Consider the following 24,918-nt stretch of genomic DNA (forward strand, 5'->3'; position numbering starts at 1 on the left):
TCTCTGTTATTGTTGTGTTCCTATTCATTACAGGATTGCATACCAATGCCAGTCTTCTCAGTTCTCTGAAGTATATTTAATTTGCAAATGGAAGTGTCTGGGTTTTAAACATGTTATCAGGAAGCGTATCATATAACAGGTGAAGAAAAGTTCCTCATTTGTGTTTTTCCAAAAGAAGAAAGAGTGGTGGTTTATTATGTGTGAGTTCAGTTGAGTTATCCCTATAGTAAATTACATCTTATTAAATTATTATAAATTAAGAACCTGGAAATGGTTTAGTGGTTTCCCATTTGCTGTGCCTTCTCCTACTAGCAGAATGTCCTAGGCTCTGCAGTTTATTCTTCCTTCAGGAACACCATCTTTGACAACACCTTTTGCACTGTATTTCACCTTTTATATATATATATATACTTTACACACATTATGACCACCTGACAGTTCTCCATTGTTAAAAGTTTTTGGTCTACACTAACCATACTATTTCTAGGATACTCAAGATTACTACCTACAAGAATGTAGTTTCTAGACAGTTCTTACTATCCTTGCCCTCCCTTTTTCTTTTTTTATTTTTTTCCCTCCAGGGAACCCAAATTTTAAGGTGCAAGATGTTTCTGAGAGTTTAGTTAGAGGCAGTATCAATCTCCCTATTTGCTTCAATTATTTTTTACTTAGTTTGGTCCAAAGTAGCATGATCTGGATTCAGTTTTCGTTCACAATCAAAAACTAGAAGATTTTGCAAGCAAACACTATTTGTCCTGCAGGTTTGTGCTTATTCATATTTGGAATGTGGCTTTTTGATTGATTAATGCTTTTCATTTTTCACTTGAAACAGGAAATTAAATGAAAGAAACTATGATCATGGAAATTTCTGCCTGCAGCAAAACCAGTATGTCAAGGGGCTTCAGACATGCACATCTTCCCTTCAATTAAAAAAAATTCAGACCACAGCAAGGAAAAGACTTTTGAGGTAAGTCTGGCAATAGCACTTTAACTTCTGGATATGAGTCTGATCCTATGGCCATTTCAGATTTGGTCGTTTCAATTGCTATGGGCCAAAAATACTTATTGAAAGTAGCATGTCTTTTGTGCTCAGCTTTTGTTCTGCTTTCTAGCTAATTGATTATCTCATGGAATTTAGTAACTGATTGATCAAAGGAAAAAGAGCAATACAATTTCCTTCATGTTTACTTTTTTGACCTAATACATGTTTACTCTTTGGTCTGAAAAAGTTCCAAATGTTAAAAGAGAAGTGGATATTCCTTTGCAGATATGAGCTGGTTTCATACAGTAAGAGGAGAAGCAGCAGCATGTTTTGAACAGGTACTGCATGATTCAGGGAGGTTTGCAAGTCATAATGTTGAAGTCCAAGTGACAGTAATCAACAAAGCAGTAGGAATCCAAAGCTCATAGATGGTACAGACACAATACAGAATTCACAGAACAAACAATGTTGTTTCTTTGGCATAACTGAGTTGTGAATCTGATTGTGAATAATCTAAGTTGAATTTACAAAAAACTTTGTGCATGGCTTTACGTGGAATGATTCTGTTGGGCATTGGCTCAGTCAGTATTGAAATGCATTTCTCTTTGGGCTAGAAAGCAGTACCTGTTCTGATGAAAAGTACTATGGAGATGTTTGCAACTGGCACTGGGGAAACGGTGACACAGCAAACAGCTGTTCATTTCTCAGTATGGGCTGCATCAGTCCCAAGCAGTGGGTACTCATTTCCTTAGGGAAAAATGGCAGCCTGGGAACACAGTGCATTTAGCATATGAGGGATACAAGTCTAACATGAAGTCACTAACATTGCTATCTGTAGTTTGCCAGAATTTATGACATATTTTTGTTATAAATTCGGGGGGGGGGAGGGTGGTGAAGTGTGGTGCCAAATAACCTTTCTGCCTGAAATAGTATTGTCTGTTTTAGTATGATATTGTACTGAAAAAGTAGAGTAGCGCTGCCAGTAAGTTGTGCAAGAAGCAATAGAGTTAAGTTTTGGATTTTTGCAATTATTATTTTTCATTTCCTTAGGGATTATGTTCTTCTTGACTCTTGAGTTGGTGGGCTGAAGTGAAAGCATACAACCAGTTGCAAAATTTACATCTGGCAAAATTTTTCTATATGGAAAAATATGGGAAATAACTGTACTCATGGGTTGGTAAAGCTAATGGAGGAAATGAAAGAAAGATTACTGCTGAGTAGGTACATGCTGGTCAGATAAGGATGATCCCACCCCTCAATTCTAACTCCTGTTTCTACAAACTCTTCAGGCCACCCTTTTAGTTGATGTTATTTACATAATGAAATATAGCTAGGATTGGGCTTGAGAGACAACTGAGTACCTCTAGGCAATTTCCTAATATGTGAACAGAGCCTGGGCTCCCAGCCTTGGTTTCCCCTTTCCCCTGAGATTGAATTGTTTACCAGAGACTCGTCTCACCCGCTCCACCCTTGTTTTCCATCCCAGCCTCCTACTTACATACATGTGAGGGGAATAGACAACCATTGCCAGGAGCTCAAAGGGCTTGCTTCTGGAAAGGGTCCCAATATGGAACTGCTCCTAGAGATGAAATTCCCCATTCCACACCCTGCACACCTGGAGAGGCCTGCCTTGCCAGCTCTCACCTAGGATGTGTCTTCAGTTTGTTTCCTTCCTCTCTCAATCCCTACTCCTTTGTCCAGCACAGTTACAATGGGTGGCCATGGGGCCTGGCTCCCTGGAAGGGGAAAATTCCTTTGTTCCACATTTGCCACATGGAAGCTGAGGTACAGGGACCATGGATGGGCAGGGTGGGAGGCCTGGACAGAGGTGAGTCGCTGCCTCTCAGTGCTGTCTGCTCTGCCTCTGTTCCTCCCAGTGGCAAATAGCTAAATAGCCTTTTCCTATTTGGAGAGGGGAGTTACGTAAGCAGTGCACCAGAAAGCTGATTTCAGCCTCTGAATCCTATAAACTCTGTAACTACTGATACCTTTCTGAGCTTGTGGTGAGGGCAGCTTTGTAGTCCACGTGGGAGGCAGCTGGAGGATGCGAGTGGGGCAGGGAGCTGTGCAACCAGCAACACTTTCACTGTCAGGCAGGGGCTCCTTTACTGGGGTTGGAAATGGTCGAAGAGTGTTTTCTTCATGCTGTTGTAAGGCTTTCACCTTGAAGGCAATGGGCCTGGAGGGGTCTGACCCGGTTTCCCTGGAGTAGCAGGGAGACATACATCAGTCTGGGAGAGGGCTATGAGCTCTGTCCAGGCACCCAGAAAGCTGGGACATGTGGAGCAGCAGCAGCCAGCACCTGACATTTGGCCTTGACCAGACAGTGCTTTCACAAGGCAACCCACAATAGCAACATGAAACTCCCCTTTCTCTAGCAGTACCCTGGAAATCCAGGTCACACCCTGTGTTTTCTTCCAAAACATATTTTCCAGGTCTACTTTAACATTCTTCCAGCTCCTTGGGAACTTCCATTTCTATCTGCACGTATTGTTCCCACCCATGCATAAAGGCTTCCACTTTGGTGAATGTTCCTTTTCATTTCTGATGGACGCACAGTTCCCTGAGGAACCTGTCTGTGATGTTCAAGAGAGAATCTTGCAGGCATATTAAGGGATCTGTCTTTTCACTAGTGAAGTAAAGTAAAAATGTGCTATCACTAGTGTGCCAATTTTATTTGTATTATAGCACCTCAACCTTGTAATTAGGTAAATTGTGCTGAATTCAGTGGAGTTATTTAAACCTAAACGTTTATTCAGTAGCTTTGATTTAACCTCTTCATCATTTACTTGTTTGCAAGAATGATCTGTTCTGCATCCACCTGGAGCTTTCATTTTATTATACTTTGCGATCTAAAATTTGGCTAAAAGAAAAACCCTCAAGGTTGACAAGGACTAGGATTGACAGAACTATGGCTCTTTGAAATCCCTGTTGTCCATTTAAATTTTAATGTTTCTATCATTTGTTCCTCAGTGTAAATTAACAGCCGTGGCAGTGTGTTGGGTTTCTTTTCTGAAGTCAAGACTTTAAATTTAATTCAATAGCCTAGATTTACAGCTATTCTATATTTCACAAGGCAGAATCAATAATGTGACTGAAGTGAAGAAGATAAAAATTTATGGTATCTTGCAATTTAATGGTTGAAAAGATGCAATTGGAGAGATCATAAATTGTGAAGGAGTTTATGCTTCATTGCTCCTGATTCAGTGCTTGCTGTTAGAACTTGATTTGTGACTATTCACAAGGTGTGATTAATGGTGTGATCGATGCTTGCTTCAGTGCAGTAAAGCAGTTGTAATGCTCTTCATTAGAATAAATAAAATAAATTGACTGAAGCTTTATAAAAACTGTGTAACATTTAAAATCTAAAATGTCAATTTTTTTTTCCTGTTACAATTTAGGTTTCTTCAGGCAGTTTCCACCTACATCACATCACTCATTGTCATTCTTTTTGGATATTATAGAAATCCATGTGGGTTTGGGTTAGCTTTATGCAAAGCTCAGTGAAGAGGAAAAAAAAAAAAAAACGTTGAATAGGTCTGACTAGAGACTAAGATTTTCTGGTGGCTGTGTTTTGCCATCCTGCAGAAGTACATGTATTCTCCTTTAGCACATGCATGTTCAAAGAAATTAAGGCAAAAAATGACTCTTCCATATACAACTCTACTAAACCTGATAAAATGTAATAATTTTCATTGTTTTTAAATGGAGTGGATGTGTGATTGGTACCCTAGCAGACACAATGAAGATAAAGAGGCCTTTTTGATTGGTGTTTTTTTTTGGTTTAAGGATGTTCATTACATAATCCAGTGCTATCTCACAGTATGCTCTAAAACAGACAGGGGAGTACAAGAAAACTGCAACAGCCATGAAAGACAGTAGAATGTAATGATTTTGATGTTGTCATTTAAAGAATTGGGCTCCAGGAGATACAAAAAAGAAATAGGGTAGAATATGCCCTTGATGCCTTGTGCATGCCATTTAAGTCCCCTGCAGTATATGGATCATTTTGAAGTTTTGAAAGTATAAACATGCTGTGTAAAACCTGGGGAGTGAAAAAATTGTACTGTGAAACTTAGAGAAGGAAAATTCTAGTGTGACTTGAATCTAGACCTCTTTCATTTGCTTTTGTTTGCCTTTTTGAGAGATAAGCTTGTAATTAGGCAGAAAAGTTTATCAGATTTCAACTGTGCTCCCTTGCTCTGATTTTCTTTAGTGTCCTTTGTCATGATGTGTGTAGATATTTCAGGTTTGTGTTTGATTTTAAGAAGAACTATAGGTAAATCTGAAGCTACTAAACAACAAAGCACCATTTTAACAATGGCAGAGAACTAAATATTTCCTATAATTTTTGTATCTTAATATATGCTGTAGCAACTCCAGGCGTCAATGATCATGCATTTGCTGATTGGAATTGCAAAGAGAATGAAAAATGTAAGGAATCGACAAATGTTTTTGAAACATATAGCTATGTCAAATTAATGTTTCTATTCCTGCACATAGTATTTACAGACTAGCAGTTGTCACTTCACCAAAAAAAAAATAAAAATCTTAAGATAGATCATATTCTGTCTGTCAGCAGTCTGGCAGAGATTCAGATATTAACTACAACATGTTCTGACAGTAAACACATAGTAAAATGTGTGAGACTATAATGCAAGTAGATAAGCTTTTTTTTTGTAGATGATTTTTGCTCCCTCATTGTCAATTGAAAAGTCAATAATTCATACACACGAGTTTCTGTGAGTCATGAAAACTGGGTTCGTAAGAACAGATACAATGTAGCTGCAGCCCCAAACCCGAGAATATTGTAGCTGAAAGATCTCAAGAGCCACAATGCTGTAGTGGGCACAGAGGCATGGTTATAGGTGGCAACCTTGGTTACTTGACCAGTTGAATTTGCCTCTATCCAGCAACCATTCAAAAATGTAGGGCCATAAGGAGATGTGAAGCTCCACTTAACAAAATGGAAGGTTGACTCAACCTAAAACTCTACCAATTGTGTGTCAGAAAGAATACCTGTGTCCCCACTTGTTTGGTTTGATTGTAGGTTTCTTTTCCACCCAAGGAACTGATGATCTATCCATCCTGTTACGGTAATTTGAGAAGTAGCAATAGCATGGAACTCTTAGAACTCTTGGTTTACTTTATCATTACCAAAATGCATTATCGGTCTTGTTTTATAGAAACGAAAACTGAAGCATTGAACAGTTTCTCCAAAATCATAGGCCAAATTTGCTGCAGGGTCCTTTCCACCATCTCTTTGGACCTCCACCATATTAATTGAATCATAGAATAAGCTGAGTTGGAAGGGATCCATCTGTATCATTAAGTCCAATTACTGGCTCTGCTCAGGACACCCCAAGAATCTCACCATGTGCCTGAGAGCACTTTTGTGTACCTCTTGTCAATGGAGAAAGCCACACCCATTTATAAGGAGTGCCGGAAGGGATGCTATGGTAGGATTTTGTTTGGGACTTCCCACTTACTTTCAACTATTAAAAAAATTAATTTCTGTTAAATGGGTGTGCTTTCAGATATGTAGGCAATTTGCAGGTAAACACATGGGCAGTATGTAAACAGAAGATTTTGTTATTAGGCTGATGAAAGATCATGTCACTGTGAGTGCAGACCCTATTTTCTTCAGCTGTGATATATGGTAAGAGAATGGATCAGATTAGGCTGGGTACTGAAAGAAATATGACAGTACTGAAGAAGCAGAATATTATCATGCAAAGGGTTTGGGAAGGTTTAACCATTGCATCTTAACTGCTTGTTGTACCTAATCTAACTTCTTCAGAAACAGCTGGACTCTACACTATGCTGTACATGAACATCCTCACCTGGCTCCACCAGCACTGAGGGTTTCACCTGGCAGAGGATGCTTTTGTGAAAGAGGAAAGGGTTTAAATTGAAATAGCTCTTCTATACTGCCTTTCACAATGGACTTTTCTTTTTTCCCCCCTTTTTTTTTTTTCCCCCAAATGAATACCTTTCTGCAGTCTAACTTAGTTCACTTCAAAGTGGACTAAACAAAAAGAGATTTCACATAGGAAACTATTGCAGAATAGCTATTCCTGGCTTTTTCTGAATGGAAAAAAAAAAAAAAAAAGCCATTGGACTCTCAGAGACTTGACTGCTTGGAATATGAAAAGGATGGATTTACTAGTGCTGGTTCATCACCACACAGAGCCCATTCTCCAGCTTTATGTCCCCATAATATGCTGTGTAAACATCCAGTTTGTGCTTTCTATTCATTTTTCCTCCAGAGGGAAAGTTGTTGTTTCTTGTCTAAAGAAATATATTTCTTTCTCTTTTGGGTATCATCTGCAATGTTGGCTTCTCTCTTGCATCAAATATTTTCTTCTCTGTTTTCCCTTTCTTTGCAACAGTGTCAGTGGTGAAGATTTGACAGCACCATAAGATGCTAAGGGCTTTCAGTTGAGATTCTTGAACAATTTCAAGTTACAGACAGAAAGACTGAAACATGTCATGATTTACCCAAAGCTATACTCTTATTTTCTTAAACTTAATCCTGCATCCTGTCCAGTGGACCATCCCCAGAATGGGGAAAATTATGCCTCTCTACCCAGTGATATCTTCTCGATTTTTGAAGGAGATGCTGGCTCTCCTTGTAGTAACTGGCAGATGCTACTGTAGAGCATCAGTACTAGACCTTACTCTCACTACTTTTATTGTCACTGTTAATGCTGAAAGGGATACTACTTATTCCTGTTTAACCTTTGCAAATGTAAGGTGGGCTGACAGGGTCTATTTCTTTTTTTCATAGGAGAGAGCACTCCGTTTTCCTTTTGCTATTTCTTTCTACTTATGGGTCTCTCTGTCCTGTGTCTATCAGTTTCTTAAAGGTCCCTCGCAGTTCATTAGGGAGTTGCTCAATTTATTAGGAACCAATCATGCATTCATACCCTCTTTCTTCTGAAGCGCACTTTTAAATGTTAGACTACACACTAATCAAGTTGAACATAATAATGAGAGCACGTTCACATTGTTAAGGTAAATGACCCAATGCATTCACAGTGAAGACATATTTGAACTACAGTTTGTGCTTTTCATTGCAATATTGAACATTGGGGACAACTATGAATCGTGTTGTTTTGTGGCAGCCTTGCAAATATGTGATTATTATTACATTGCTGGCAGAACTCTGGACATTGCAGCTTTGTGATAAATTTCCAAGTACAATTAACGGGGGAGGATTTTATTATGTAAATTTCTTCCTATAAATTAGAATAGTAGTACAGGAATGGAACATACACCTGTACATATATACATCTTTACACTTACAGTAGTGAATGATATAACAGACTGAGCTTGATACTGTCCCCCTTTTCTCAGGAAAGGCAGTAGGTGTTCATTAGCAACTTCAGTGCAATTAACACAGCACCTGAAGTTGGTGAATGGAGCTAAAGAAAAAAGTAAATGAATATTTTGAAGGTAAGAAGATGGTAGGTAGTAAATGCGCAAAAACTTTCTCTTCATGCTTTAATGGGGCACATTTTCGAATTTGGGTATTTTACTTGTTTTTCATTCCTCAGAAGGGGAAAAGAATTGCTTGATGTAGTTTTTATAATTCTGTAGGAGAACTTAAATGCTGTTTGTGCTATGTGAGGCATTCTGTTCCAGGACTTCTGCATGTGAAAGAAAGAGACACTTTTACTCAAGTAAATTGGTCTGATTATGTTCCTACAGAGCAAGCAGGATTAGGCTTTGGCTTTGTAAAAGGATGCCCAGTCTCCTGGGGCTAAATGCATGGTTAAATGATGGCAAAACATGTGCGAGGTAATCTAGTGAACATGGGTAGCAATAGCAGTGACTATTAGCAGACATCAGTGACCATAGTATGTTCCCAAGGTCTCAGTGTTGTTTGGCTTCTGGACCCAGCAGGCACAGGCTGCTCGGTGCAGGTGAAGCAGAGCTCACTGTTCTTGTTATACCTTCCTTCTGGAAAGCAGCGGAGTTCCCAGGGCGGTGAAGTTCTTTGTCCTGTTGTTTCTTCGTAACATGAGTTGTGACTGATTGTTTTCTCCTGAGGACACTTAAGTTGGAATTCAGTGCCTAATGTCAATAGTCTTACATATACCTCTAGGAAATGATACACCAGGATGCAAGTGAGGTGATGCTCACCTGCCTTTCCTCTTAAGGAGGAATAGCAATTCCTTCTAAGTGGTGTGGAACAGATTTTTCCACATTCCTAAGTAAAAGTTTCCACAACAGTTACTTTAATGTATGTACCCCTCCCATAGATATATCTGTAGCAGAGATCTTTCATTGCTGTTATTCCATGCATCCATTAAGTGTCTCAGCATGACGCTCAGCTGTGCTTTTAAGTCATTGTTCCCATTTTCAAAGCTGTAGTTTCCTTTCTGTATATAAAATTCTAGACTAATCATATCTCCTCTAAAGTCACATGGGCAATTGCAGATTAAAGACAAAATTTGTCCTAAGCTTTGCTAGCTTTTTTTCAGGCAAGGGAGAATGATGAAGAAACAGGGCACAAATTGTGGAACAATCAAAGCCCTTTGCCCAAAGTCTCTAAACCATACTTCTCAGGGTAAGAGTCTATCCTCCTGCTTTGGTCTCCACGTTTTTCACCTCATGACGTCTGGAAAGCAGGACTCTACTACCTAAGACGTTAGCAATATTATAAGAAAATTTTCACTCTAAAATCATGTTTAGATTTAAATACAGTATAGAGTGCAGTGGCCAAAGTATTTACAGTAGGTTGTTTGTGTCTTACCACTTCTTATTTTATTACATTTTACTGTATTATTTTATTTTTCTATGTACTATAATTTACAAGAAAATATCATTGGTTTTCATTATTTTGGCTGTACCACTCGTGTTCCTAACATAAAGTAAGAAGTGAAAAATGGGCACTCTGCCTAAACTCTCGAAGTTATTTATATGTCTCTTAAATTCAGACTAGAGGAGGCAAATGGAAAATTTGCATTTTTTGCAATTGAAACAAACTTAACATCTTGCTGAGAGTGTCAGAAAGCCAAGTCCAAATTGTAGTAAGCAGAACAGGGGCACATGGAAAATCAGATATGAATCCTGTACATTAGTAAATACTTTTTGACTCAGCTGAGATGAAGCAATTTGTGCAGCAAAGGAAAATAATTTAATTTGTGATATTTTTCCAAGAAAAAGGCAGAATGCATTGACTTCTTTAAAAACCTCTATTCCTCTCATCCTACTCCAAAATAAGTTGAGAATGGATAGATAATTGACAAATAAGCACTAAGCACAATTTTGGGCAAAGCAGTCAAAAATGTGGACAAAATCTGTGCTGTGATGGAGCTGCAGTCCCTTCTCCCACAGACCACCATCCAAACTCGGGAAGGTTTGTCCTTCTTGCCGCGCTCCTGAAAAAAACAGTTTGCCTGCAGTTTTCAGGGGCTGTAGATCACTCCAACCAGGCTTGTGGCTGAGGATTGTCTGCATTCTTTGGTTGTACTAAAAGTAGTGGGAAGCCATCAAGTGAGCTACAACTTAAAACCGGGCTGTGAGAGAAGGGGATTTTTAAGCAACAGGAGACTTTTCCTGCCTCATCTTTACCATTCGCTCAGGAATATCTCCTAGGGAGATATTGTGCTGAGCCCTGGGCACAGCACGGGAGTTTGAACAACCCCACCTTCTTGAGCCCTAAAAATACCTAACTTCAATCAGTGCTGGCTGAGCAGGAGTTTGGTTCATCCTTAGTAGGAACTGAACCTTCTAAAAGCTGAGTTCCTGCAGCTTTGATGAACAAGCCCAGTATTCAGGGCTCTCTGGTGAGAGACAGGGGATGACTGTGTTGGACCATACCTTTTCTCTGCTCTTTCCCTGCACTGACCCCTTTCAGTGCTAAGAACAGCACCAGAACTATCACCTGGCCTCCTCTCCCTGTACCCGGGCTGTTGTCATTCTGAAGGGCAGGATCTTCTAAGGATCTCTAAAGGGTCCTGGCTCCTTTGCTGTGAGGAAAAGGTTAAAAAAAACAGCCAATCATTTATCTCCTTGGATCAGGCACTTAACTGAGCATCCTTGGAGATGATTCCTTCCTGTGTCTGGTGGGACACCAGTGGGGGATCCAAAGCACTGGGAACCCTGGCAACATCTCTTCATCCCATTGCTTGTAGCAGCTGACCCCTGTGTCTGCAGGGGATGAGAACAGAAAGCTCTGCACTGCTCTTCCCAAAGGAATCCTCTTGGTCTTGCCACTGCTATCCAGCAGAGAAGGACTGAGAGCCTTAGGCAGCTCCAGATTTTCTGGATCTTCGCATCCAGCACAGCCCTATTCAGCCTCCATCTTCTTCCCTTCTCATCTGCTGAATCCTATTACCCCAAGACTTGCCTCTGGCTCGGATGCCCCTGCCCATTTTCTGTGCCTCCTTGACAGCCTTCCAAGGAGGGACGTTGCCCTGGATGATGTCAAGAAACCAGAGCAGAGCAGAAGGAACTGGCTGCAGGCTGAGGGCATTGTCCTGGTAAACCCTCCTGCCCACTCTGCCCTCAGCATCTACTGCTATGGGTGTGCAGCTGCAGCAGGATTTCCTGCAGGAGATGCCATGGATGTAGCCCCAGGGTTCCAGAGACCCACGGCCATGCCCAAAAGCAGGTGATTGCCACCTGTGGTGGGGCATGAGGGGAAAGGGAAAAGACACCAGGAGAAGGGAGAGAAAGCGACAGCTAGAGACTGAGTCAGAGAAACAAAATTTTATTTCTTTTTTTTTGAAGCAGGGGTTGGGGGCTTCTGCTGATGGCGGGATGGCCTCTTGCAGGGCTGGGGAGGGTCCTGAGGGCCAGAGGCCCTCCTCTTCCGGGGGTGCCGGGACCCCCCAGGCAAGCAGTCCCTGTCCTGGCCAGGAGCAGAGGTGCAGACCTGGCCAGAGGGACCTGCTACTGCTGCTGCCTCGTCCTGGGACTGCTCCTGCTCTGCAGGGACAGGTGGAGATGGAGAGTGTCCAGGACTTCCACGGAGAGTGTCTTCCAACGTGCTGGTGTCCTCCTCCGCACTGGAAACTGCTGGGCTACAGGAGAAGGCCAGGCTGGGGCTGGGAGTCCTCTCGCGAGAGGCAGAGGCTCCAGGGCTGCCTGGGGGGCTGTCCTCCTGCTCCTCATCACTGGGGGAGTCCAGGAGGCCCATGTGCCGCAGGATCTGATCACTGCACCTCTCAGCGGCAACATCAATGAGCTGGCGCACAAAAGTCTCAGTGTGCTCTTCCAGCAAGGGCTGCAGCTCCCGCACCAAGACCTCCTCATTCAGGCCATAGCGGCACAGATTTGCTATGATGGTGCTCTCTGCCAGAGCCTCCTCCCACCAGTGGGTACTGAACAACACTGACACCTCTTCGTTCAGCCAGGGCAGCAGAGGCTCAAGGATTTCTGAGGACTCTTGGAAAAATCTTGCCCAGAGGTCCGAAGGGAAGCCAGCTACGTAAGTAGGCACTTGCTCCTCCTCCTCCTCCTCCTCCGTGGCCGCCTCCTCATCCTCATGGGCAGCAGCCACTGGATCTGGGGGGCGTTGAAGAACTATTTCTAAAAAGTCTTCCTCTGACCGCATAGAGTAGAGGATAGTGTGGATAGTCTGCCTGCAAAGGGGGCACGAGGGCTTCTTCTTTGCCCAGCGCACAATGCAGCCCAGGCAGAACAGGTGGAGACAGGGCATTACAGAAGCGATCTCTCCTTCAATGTCACGGCAGATGGGACAGCTCCAATCTGTCTCCTCGGCCATGTTGGCTTGTTACCACAGGCTGGGGAGAGCTGAGTACAGGAGCTGTTCCCTCTTGCTGCCGTGACACACTGCAGGATGCTCCCTTGCTGTCCCGGTGAGGCAGCGGAAGTTTCCCGCACTGCCTGCCTGTGCTACTGCAAGCACTCCTTACAGTACCTGGCTACCTGAACTAGGCAGGGCCGGGCAAATGGGCAATAGCTCAGGAGTGAACACCGAAAAGCTTCCAAACTCCAACAACCTCACAGGCTTCCAGTCCTGCCAGGCACACCTGACAGGAACCCAGGCGCGAGCGAGTCTGAGCCAGGCTCTACCGCTACCCAGACAGGGGCAGTCAGGGATGTGAGGTCACACTCCAGAGAACACTAGTGTTGCAGCCCACTGCTCCATGCCAACACCCTTGACAACACACCTCCTGAACCTGGGGATGTCACAATAGGCCTTTTGCCCCCTCAGGAACATGGCATCAGGGGGAAAAATGGCCTGCATGGGCCATGCTCTTCCACCATGCCTTCATGCCTCTGGCTTTTATAATCATTTGGGGTCATTAGTCCAAGCACTTTTCTTTTAGAAGAGCAGGAGCTGTTAGTTTTACATTTGTGTGACAGGGAAAGGTTCTTTGTAAACTGGCCACCTGGGTCAGCCCACTAAAATCTTGTGCGATGACAGCCCAGCTTCTCTATTCACAATGCTGCTTGTCTACACCACTGGGAGAGGCAAACACATCCTGACCTTTCAGACCAGCCTGTGCACAAAGTTCTAGCCAGTTTGGTTTGAAAGTCAAAATGTTTACTCTCTACAGCCTCGCTGGGTTGGGCGTGATGGGCACAACAGCGTGGTCATTAGCTCAGTGACTTCTTTAAAGACCTCCATCTTTACCTTTTACAATAAGTCAGTGTCATGCACTGTGTGAGCCCCTGCAGTGCTGTCCGTGAGCCACATGTTCATGTGGTTTTTGTAGACTGACTCAAACTGAAGAGTACTTTCAAATACTAGGCTGCACTGCTTTTGCTTAATACATCTAATCTCTTTGGTCAAAGAAAATCCTAATTAGAGAAGAGCTATGTCTGATGACCCTGTGATGTTGTTATTGTAGGATAGGTACATTTTCTAGTGCTTCTAGTTTTAAGTAAGAGAACAGTAAGTTTCACAGTTTTACTGAAGATAATATTGCACAGTTTGATGCATCTCTTTTCTCTGGTATTTTGTCTGTTTTTCCTTTCTGAAGTTCTGTTCAGTGCTGTTGGCAGTTTTCTCACTGTTAATATTCTGGTAAAATTACAGTTGCTTTTAAAAAAGAGAAAGCAAAGTGATCAGTGAACAAATAGAATGAGGAAAGTTCAACAAATATCTAAGCTTTAATGTAAAATCTCAAACATATGTTGAGAATCTCAACCCTCAGAGCCCTATTTAATTTAAATATGCCAACTGCTAAGATTTTCTTACATAGCTTTTGGTGAAAAATCCTTTTCTGACTGAAGAAACCATTTTAAAGGTTCTGCAACAGTTTTGACTTCAATTAAAAAAAAAAAAAAAGAAAAAAGAAAAACCCAAACCAACAAAAACCCAAGGTAACACCACCCTAAATACTTTGGTAGAAAACTGGGATGTTTACATTTGAGATTGTTACCAGCATAGTTGTAGCTGGGGTACCTTTTTCTCTTTAGTGGTTCCTTGCTAATTTCTACCATGTGCTGTAATGCCACATTCACTCCAATGGAAGATGAAATCCAAGCAGAGACTGTGGTTTGGGGAAAGAATCATCATGAGATGAAACTTCAGAGTGGTGATGCTCTGCCTTTATGGCAGCATTTCCAAAATACAGTGTATGCTCAAGTCTAACTTTGTATTTCTTGTCTCCATCATGGGGCCCTTCTGTTGTAATTACTTTGCTCCTTTTCACTACATCTGCTTTTTCTTAGACTGTAGTGGCTTACATTTTTCTAAATGGTGTTGATTTTTTTGAATTTATGTTTATTACTGGAAATGAACTTTATGTAGCATTTGAATTTCGGTGTGGTTTTCTGTCATTATGCCATCCTCTGGTGTTGGGAGCCCACCCAATGCAAATTAAGCTACCCTAAGTCTCTAAGGACTGTTATAAACTGCTAAGTGTGAGGGGATTTCTTGGCAGAATTTGTTTTGACAAGTATTCTAACAACCAGAGCAGCCACAGAGGTCCTAATGATGTTCTGTATTCTTGCTGGATATTGGCTATCCTTAAGTCTGTGAGTTCAAGTTGGCATCAGTGTGAAAAATGTCATAGGATCCCTCTGTAAGGTCACAAGGAACCATTTAAAATTTGGGGGTTGCAGGAGGAGTAATGTCTACCAGGTGACACAAGGCCTTTAGTCATCCCAGTATTAATATCTGCAATAGCCTTAGCACAATTTGCATCTGCAAATGATGTCCTGCTCCCAAACCAGGGAAATCAGTACCTCTTAGGCACCCAGTAACTTAGATTTGTGTTTCTGGATTTTTCTTCATATGCAAACCTTTCCTCTTAACCCTTTTAAACAAGAAATCTCTGCCCTTTTTCCTAGTATCCTTTTTGCTGACTGGCTGAAACAGTGGTCTTCATCTGTTCTGTCCTTTCCAGACTGAATTCTTTCTCGATTGTCAGCAAAGAGCACTTTTGTGGAAAAAATCTCTGCCTCCTGGGCACTGTAATAGTGAGCTACAACACGGATCAGACTCAATTGGCACTGGAAGATGGCTGCTTCCTTTCTTTCTTTTCCCCTGCATGCCCAGGGGAAAAATAAAGGGTAAACAGGAAATACCCGTTCCTTGAAGGGATGTATGTGAGAAGCAGAGGGGGGAGGAGTCTGGGCAAACTGCCCACACATGGAGTATGATTGTTCGTTCCCACATCCTGCTCCAGTCCGCTTTTCTTGACCAGTCTTGTCCCCAGACATACACTGTACTTGCCAAATGAGGCCTAAAAGTGAGTGGGAATCAACCAGCTGAATTATTTGCTGGGTATTTCTAAACATCTTTCAGATATTTTCTTTTTCGTGATATCAAAGAGTGATTTCCTTTTCATCCGAGAGGAAAATTTTCCCCTCTAAGATCTGCAAGGAGGTCACGGTAGAGGGTGTCTGGCAAATCGTCTTTCTGTATTTCTATGTTGTCTCACTCAAATAGTGAGTGTCTATGTTTTGTAGCTCTTAGTAGAAAAAAATTTCAATAAATTTCTTTCCCTTTCAGAAGTAGGCTGGTAATTTGAAGGTTTGCTTCTAGTATTTGCCAGGCTAATTTGCACAGGGTAAGCCAATGTCATGGTAAGTAGCTTGATTCCTCAAAGTAGCACCAGCTGAGTTGGTATGAAACAGCAAATCCTTAGAGTGCCCAGTGAACAACACTGTGAAGGCTGGATAACAAGACAGGTTGGCTGGGTTGTTCTAGTTCTATAATCAGCTTAGCTAGTGTTAAGTCTGTAGTTTCTGCATCCTGCTCAATTCTATGTTATCAGCATAGCCTCTAGCACCTTACTTTCATCCTCATTTTTCTTCCTTTGCATCTGTTTTTGTCAATAAAATTGACAACGTTTCATGGGTTCAGGAATTCAGCAATTTTTGAGCCAGACCACTTACCACCCCAGTATTATAAAGAAAAATAATTTGCAAGAGGAAGCTAGTTGTAGTCTAAGTTCAGAGGTGCTGCCGTCTGACAAAATGAAATAGTTGTGTTTAGTAGAGCCCTAAACCTTAGAACCTCAATGTTAAGACTATTAAAACACTTAACATTCCAGTGAGGGACCCAATAACAGCGTATCTGTTATGCAGATGGAGGAGATAAAACTGAGTTAAATGACTTGCCCAAGAAAACATTATCTGTTACTAGCAAGAACAAGAATTGAACTAATTGACCCCATCTTTCAGAGCCTGTTCTAATCCTGAGACAATTCTGTTTGCTCATTCACAACTGTTTCACTCACAGCTTATCTTAACGTGTTTTCTATAAACAGCCAGATAATTGTAATGTTTCTGAATTATGTGGAGTGTTTTCCTCCAGTTCACATGTTTATGGGAATGATAAGGCATTATGAAGACCTATATTTTCTTTTTCATTTGGAGATTTATAGAGTTCAATTTTTTTTCTTTCCTCACCACCTCAGCATATAATAAATTTATCCACTACACAAGCTAACTTCATACCTTATTTCTGCCATCGATATGGCTATTTTCCACAACATGACTGAAGTACCTGGTGCGATAAATATTGAAGTGTATCTGCAGTTTTCATTTTCACATACAATTGATACTTTTCAAGGAATAAAACCATTGCTGCAGTATTTACTAAGTGTCCCTATTTTAATTCTGATCTTCTTGAATAGTATTTCAATACAGCAAGCAATTCAACATCATTTCTCTTCATTTATGTCCATGTTATATTATTTCAACATAATCATGTAGTGGTAGAATGAGTTACGTTTACGACATACCATTCATATTGGAAAATGTGCATACAGATACCAGAATAATTCTAATATTATATTTCACTACCTTTTCAGTGACAGGAGAATGCAGTATTCTACTACACTGATTTACAAACATTATATAATGTAATCCTGCTGAAATACCTGTTTGCATTTAAGTTTTGCAGTGTTAATAATCCTTCTGTATTACCAAAATATTCAGATCAAGATCAAGTCTGTATATACTAAAGTGCTGTGTATTCCACTCTTCTATTTTGTCTATTAATTGAATTTCCATCACGTTAACTTAGTATATTAAAACATACAAGTATAGTGATTTATATCAGTGTTTCAACTCTCCTAACAGTTTAGTATTTCTTTTGCTACTAATGTAGAGGTATTTCTACATCTTGTCTTTGCAAATAGGTTGTCTTCATTCTTATTGCCAAACCAGTGTGCTTGCCGTATTTTGTAGCTGTTTTTCTGGAGAAAGGTGAACCAATTATGCTGGTTATAAAGGCTAAAGTTGGGAAATAGGCCCGTCTGTTTGCCAAGGTTATCAAACCATCGGAAAACTATGCAATGATCCAAGCCCCTTGCAGCACTGTATCTCCTGTGCTTCACTTTCTGTGACTGTATCGCTGCCTATGTTCAATGGGCCTGATTCTCTGGCAGAGCTTTATTTTTGCACCTCTTCAGTTGTAGTAGAATCAATGGAGTCTCTTTTGAGTACTACTGGTGGGAAAAAAGAAAGGATTAAAATCCTTATAACACATCCTCCGAGTAACTCAATTAGCTCAATCAATGATGAGTAACTTTTCAATAGAAATCCTGTCAATTCTGATTGAATTTCTGACATGCTTTTTACCTATACTTGATCAAATCCAGACATGTTTTTTAGAAGAACAAATCACTTATTTAATGCAGTATAACTATCACTCATTGTCATAAATGTGAAAAGTTAAATGACTATTTTTCTGGTATAAACTATTAGTTCTGTAACCTACATTTCAAGAGGAAGGGAGAGATAATTGCAATTACAGGGATTTTAGCACACTGGTTATTCAATTTTGAACTGCTGGACATGAACAGGGAAAACTGTGATATACAGGTTTTTTGCAGTCTTTATGCTAAAGACAGCATCATAGCTATTATTTGTGTAGATCCTGCAGTTCTGCAGTGCCATGGTTGAGCCAGGTAAAATTAATTTCAGAGACTCCTACACAGGATTTGCTGAAGAAAAAAATTAACCAAAAATAAGTGGAAAAGTAGTGGGCAAGGAGAGTAAGTGTCAGTGGCAAAGAAATATGTAACTCTGAGAATCTTCGATTCATGACTTGGCATCCTCTCTGTTACCAGTGAAAAATGAGTTGAAGACCTCACTTAACTTTATGAGGTTTGGAGGACCTTCAGAATCTGCAGAGCAAATGTGGCAGAAAAGGCAAAAATTTACAGGGTGTTTTCTGGATGGAGTTAGATTTTCAGCCCCTCTGCTTCCACATTGCAGTGGTGAAACATATTCTCCCACTTCTTGTACTGCACAGTTCAGCACTGTGAAAAACATAAAAGAAGGTCTTTTTCACTGTTGTAGTCTGGTATCTCTTCTTTAAATGTACTTAAAGGCAAAGCAATAAAGGGAGGTTGTGCCAAACATACACAGGCAACATTTGGTTTTTTTCTAAGGTTTGAAACAATGGAAACTATAAATATGCTAAAAGCTATAAAGTATTTAAAGTTATGTTTGTGATAACCTCTTCTGATTATTACTCCTAAGATATTATAAATGACTGATGAGTAACACCAAAAATGATTTCAGTTAATTGTGTCTGACCTATTAATTTTATCTGATCTGTTAATCTTGGTCTGGGAGAGGAGAAACAAGAAATTCAAATTAACACTTAAAAATTTAGGCTCTGAAGCAGTTGGCATTGGAGCAGTTTGGGTCAGGTGGATCCCCTGGGCTGTCTCCTCTGAAGCACCTGCATGTGTACTTACAGACCTAAGGCCTGGCCTTAACATTTGCTGTAACAGCATCTACTCTGTGGACAGGTGTTCTCAAAAACACTAGGAAGAGAAAACACAGAGAAATTATGATCCTTTGGGCTGTTTAAGGTAATAATTTCATTGATGATCTCAATATTCCTGATGCTAATGCTTGTTCTTCCATTTAACTTCATGTTCTAATTAAGCAGTGCCTTCATTATGGCCATCAGTAGAAATTTGAATAGTTTTCAGTTGATGTTACTTATTTTAGATGATCATATTACAGTATTTCTCTCCACTTTTGTTATTTGCTTTGAATTTTTAGTGCTGAAAGAATCAGACTTTGAATCAGTCTGCAGCATTCACTGAAACATTGAATACCCGAAATCAGAGAAAGGGAATCATGGGATATCTGTCCTTGCCCTGGACTGCAGTGGGAGAAGAAATAAAAAAAAAATTCAGAGTAAAAGCCCCTGATTCCTTGTAAGCTGGAGGCTGACTGTGGGAGCTTCAGCTTGTGCACTAGTGCTGAGGCGCATGTGGGAAAATTAATACAGTCTTAGAGCCTAGCTGGGTTCCTGTTGCCACCTGTGGAATTTCTGTTATGGGCTTTCTTCAGAGTTCCCACTTGACAGTTGGAAAGCTGTGAAAGGAACTGATGTTTGTCCTCTGAAAGAGGAAAATCTATGCTCAAAAAGAGAATCTCCACAAGAGTATCAGAGAGATGTTTTGATACTTGCCATAGTAAACAAGTGAATGTTCTAGAGAAATCTTCTCTGGATAAGCACAGAAGTGCTTACGCATTGTTGTGTGCCCAAATAATGACTAACATATCTGAGGAAAAAAGTTGTGCTGGAGTTTAAATGCACAGACCTAGATATGTGGGCTCAGAAGGAAGTTTAAGTTCCCAGGCATTTAATCTTATTTTGCAATTTCCTTTGGCACTACGGAATAGAGTTGTTGGAAACAAAAACCAAGAAGACCTAAAGTGAACTTAACTTAGGTAGGCACTGGCACATTAAAAACATACAGAAAAATTGATTAATGATTTGACTTCTTCCTGCGGTTTGGACAAAGTATTTTTTTAACATGTAAGTTCTACTTAAAGCTTTGCTTCAGAAAGCCTCCCTGATGTGCTGAAAGGTTCAGAGAAGTGCTAGGTAATAACTAATGCAGCCAAGACAGAAAATCACTGCAGAGTAAGCAAAGGAAACAAGCAATGGATGTAGAGCCTCAGGATGGGAAATTTATTTTCAGGTACTATTCCTGAGTTTCTATAACCTGCCTGTTGTCAAATCAAGGGCAATGTATTTCCAATACAGTTTGGAGGAAATGCGTACTCTGTTTGTTTAACTGCAGTATAGTATTTTGTTGTTATTGTTTTGTCACAGTTTTGGTTATGACAAATATTTTTTGAGCTGGCTGAATGAATGAATGAGCAAAAAGTTGTTGCTGGTTTTTTTTCCCCCAAAACCCAATGGTCTGCCAAGGTGTGGGAGCCTCTGGACTTGTTGCCTCTTTTCTTAAAAGGCAGTTATTGCAGTTCAAATTTTAATATATCAAAGTAAGTTTTTACAAACACATTTATTCCTGGAATTCTTTTGGATTCTCAGCAAAACAAAACCCAACAGACATTATTTATCTATGTTATATATGTATTAAGTATCTCTCAGGTTTTTTTTTTCCAGATTCAGAATCCCTTTGGACAAAGTGAATGATCAGGCTTTCCCATAGATTGGGAAAATTTTACTGACCTAATTTACAGGCTAGAAAACAATGATTCAAGAAGTTAAACTAGCTGTCATTGTTAATCCCAAGCAACATGATGTGTGATAGAAGAGAAGCCAGAAGGTTGAGTATATAAGTTTTAAGTAAAGCTGAGGTAGAGAACTATTGTGGTTGTGATGTAATAGAGCTTTCAATGATACAGTGCAAAGTTAGAGGCGACAAGCTGAACTAATAAAACCATCTATCTCATAGGTAAATGAGTAAACAGGATGTTTTTTCACCCCTGTACCAACTTAATATGCAGGCCAAAAGATAAGGGATAGTGTAGAACATAAACCTGTATTTTGTGGTACAAAAGAGTAGATGTTTACTGGCTTACTGGCTGATCTGCAGTTAGACAAAGAAGTTAGCCCTTGTCTTGGAAGTGACTGCTGGAATTTTTCCCTACACGGAAGATATGCTAAATCTACAAATATAATTTGGTGAGAGGAGGCCGAATTTGGACCTGTCAACTTTGACACATCCCTTAAAAGATTCCAAATGATAGCAATGGTGTGTAAGAGAGTTGTAACAAAGGAGAGATTTTCAGTTCTTTTAACAGAGAGCTACATAATCACACTTTCTTGTAGAAGCATTCAGTGTGAAGATCTGTCAATAGAAATCTCAAACTGTGAATATACAATTGAGCTTTATTATGCCTTTGTTATTTTGTAACTACATAGGTATGACAGACAGAAACTGATGTTAAAAGAAATCCACAATTGTCAGTGTGTCACATGCATGAATCCCACTGCTGGAAGTTTTTCAGTAAATCAGCATCTTTGGGTTTGTGTGCCAAATGCCATATTTTAACAAAATGTTTTTGCACACAGTAACACTCAAGTTCTAAATTTAAAGAGAATGACCATCCTAACATTTTGTTGCAGCAGTGCACAGAAGACAGATGGTGCTCTGTCTCACACAGAGCAAACAAGGAACTACACAGTTATAAGTACCAGATAAAAGGACTGAGGAAAGGATGGGGTACCCAGGGAAACCTTCAGTTAGACCCATGGCCAAGGCACCCTTGGGAGTCCACATAAGCAAATAAGTGCAGCACTGTATTGTAAAACAATAACCATGGGAAAGACACCCCAGGTTTCCTCAAAAGTCTTTGACACTCTAAGGAGTACAGTGAGAGAGTACACAGAGGCCTCCAAACCTTCACACACCAGCGGCATTATTTGTTATTATATTATTTATTTTTTGTTATTTGTGTCTTAAGGATTTATGGTGCTACTGTTCTTGGCAGGGCCTGGAAACCTGCCACACACAATGCAGAGAGATATGGAAGCTTCTAGTGAACTTCAGAGTTCTGTTTTTCATGAAAGATGAAGAGAAGGGAGCAAAGGTCTGTCAGAGGGGAACTTTTTTAAGAATTAACTTCATTTTCTATTAAAATTGATTTGTGAATAATTTGTTTCAGAGTTTTGGGGAGGGTGTGTTGGCTCTTTTGTCTGCCAGGTCAAATGAGCTGTTTGTGGCAGTTGCATAGCATATTTTTCCTACATTTTGCCAAGTCTTGGTTGCCACTGCCTGTACCTGTGCTCAAGCTCAGGGATTTCCATTTTTAAGGTGGTTAGGCATGCAAAATGTATCTGTTAAGATGTGCATGTAACAAACATTTACCTCAACAGGCACTACACTTTTCTGCAACCTTGTTTCTCTGCTATGTTTATTCAGTGTATAGATTCCTAAAGGAAATGACAATTCAGCTCCCTTAATCCCATTTCTGACAGACCCACGTGCAAATCCTCTGACAGAGCCATACACCTGTGACTGAGATGACTGAGCAGCAAAGCAGAAATGGGCCCTGAGATCAGCTCCCTCAACAACTAGACCACACTGAGTGACAGCTTGTTTGTGTACTGAGTGACGTGCAGGATCTGGTTCAGAATCTCACAATGGAGTTGGTGCTCTGTGACAGTGACCGTAATGTACTTCAATTCAGTCCCCCCATAGGAGCAACAAAGGCCAAAAAATCCACCACAAGTGTGCTTAACTTCAAGAAGAACAACTCTGGCAACAGGGAAGCCCACTAAAAAGAAGCTAAAATGGGCCACTAAAAGAATTAAATTCTTCCAGGGAGTAAGAAGATCACTGAGCTAAGGGCACAGCAGCAGAGCATGCCCCATCCTTAGGGAAAGACTTCAGAAAGGGTGAAAGGAGACTAGCATGGGTAATCAGCAAAGGAAAAAAAACTATTAGAAATAAAAAGAATCGTTCAAAATACTGAAGCTGTGACTAAACAAAGTAAGAAGGACTGTAAACTAAAGGCTAAATATAAAACTATAATCAAAGTAACCAGAGTTTAAGGGTTAATTAAGTTCAAGGATCAGAATTTCCCCTAAATCTTTTTTTGACCACTTCAGTAGAAACAGATAATGACTACCATACAAAATGTCAAGATGGGTACTCATTTTTTTATTGATGTTTGCTTTAAGTAATCCTGGGGCTATTCCTATATAGACACTCTTGTTTGGTTGATTTGTTTATTTGGTTTTGTAAGAACAGGTTGGGGACATCAGCAAAGGTCTCCCTATCACTGAAGAAACTCGGTAAGGATTAACAGTACCAAAAGGGAGATCCATACTGTTGAAAAATACATGAAAGACACCTGGAAACAGGGATGAGCAATGAAGTTTGGTGATGATGTGAAGTTCTTCCAGGTAGTAATGATGAGGACCAGTCGTGAAGAATTGCCAAAGCAGCTGGGTAATAAAATTACCCCAGATGAAATTCAATGTAGATAAATGTACATGCACACTGGTAAGAATAAGCCTATTTCATGTAGAAGATGATGGGCTCTGAATTGATGTGGGGGTTATGTTAAATAGTTCCATGAAAAGATCATCTCAGTGCTTGGCAGTGCTAAAAAAAAAAAAAAAAAAAAAAAAAAAAAAAAAAAAAAAAAAAAAAAAAAAAAAAAAGGAAAAAAAAAAAAGGAAAAAAAAGCAAATCAAGTGTTAAGAGTTATTAGAGAAAAAACACACAACAAACAGGAAACATAATTATTCCACTATGTAAAGCCATGATTCATCAGGACATTGAAAATTATGTGCAGTTCTAGACATGTCATTGCAAAAATGGTGTTTTAGAACTGGAAAAGGTGCAGAGAAATGCAACAAAGATGACCAAAACAGCCAACAACTTCTGTACAGTGTCTAGGACTTGATAAATTTGAAAGGAGGCAACTTGAGGAGCTGTATTATAGGTGTACAAAGTCACAACTGCCAGCAAGGAGGTGGATGCTGACTGTGTGCTGTCTCCTACAGTGCAAGAACATGTGAAGGGAAGGGAAGAGAGAGATCAGAAAATCTCCTGAGCTGAAAATATTCAGAGACTATGAAAGTATTAGGGGGGAGATATTATATGCACTTGTGTTGGTTTTATTCTTCTCAGGCGGCTGCTGCTGACCACATCCTGTTCTGGGTGAATCCTTTCTTGGACCCAGTGTGGCTGGTCATGTGTGTGATCACACAAAAACCTTGCTTATCTAGACAGTTGTAGCATATCATGCTTGCAAATTAAATCATATTTTTTTGAGAAGATCAAGTATCAAAAATAAGATTATAGTCTTAATACTAAAGTAATATCATGATACTTTGTAATTAGTAACTCTTACTATTTTCCTGTAAGCTGGCTCCTAATCATGAGATTCAGTGTTGGTTGTGAGAGTCAGGACAGAGTAGTATCCTGACTGTGGGGCAGCAGTTAAATGGACAAGTTCAGTTGTGCATTTATCGAAACCACCTTTACAGCTTCTGAGGTGTTGCCTGTATTGCATTTCAACTTGTCTACAGGGTTTTTTTTATAATAGATAGTACTGAGAAACACATCTCAAGTATCTTCTCATGCTGCTTGATTTCATTGTAAAGAATCAGAATTCTGACACTACATATTTTATAATTAGGTTCCTTAGGAATGTTCTGCATGATTTTATTTGAAAATGCTGGCTGATCAAAAGTGTAATTTCTACAAAAGTGTATGGGGTTTAGAAACTTTTGTTTAGCTAGGTTTTTTTAAACTTTC

At 40.2% G+C, this 24,918-nt stretch overlaps 1 protein-coding gene across 1 annotated transcript; it reads right to left on the reverse strand.

Moving 5' to 3' along the window:
• Nucleotides 1-11,705: 11,705 nt before the first annotated feature.
• On the reverse strand, nucleotides 11,706-12,722 carry LOC114054922 (E3 ubiquitin-protein ligase Topors-like). The gene has a single exon (XM_027878511.1). It carries the CDS (start codon nucleotides 12,720-12,722, stop codon nucleotides 11,706-11,708), a length of 1,017 nt encoding a protein of 338 aa, XP_027734312.1.
• Between the last annotated feature and the right edge of the window lie 12,196 nt (nucleotides 12,723-24,918).

The sequence above is a fragment of the Empidonax traillii genome, unplaced genomic scaffold (assembly GCF_003031625.1).
Source record: "Empidonax traillii isolate 1590-97213 ecotype Southwest subspecies unplaced genomic scaffold, ASM303162v1 scaffold42:size1813164, whole genome shotgun sequence".
Taxonomy (NCBI): Eukaryota; Metazoa; Chordata; class Aves; order Passeriformes; family Tyrannidae; genus Empidonax; species Empidonax traillii.

What these genes read in the sequence shown, in the direction of transcription:
- LOC114054922 (XM_027878511.1), bottom strand. Translation starts at nt 12,722, where the DNA reads ATGGCCGAGGAGACAGATTGGAGCTGTCCCATCTGCCGTGACATTGAA.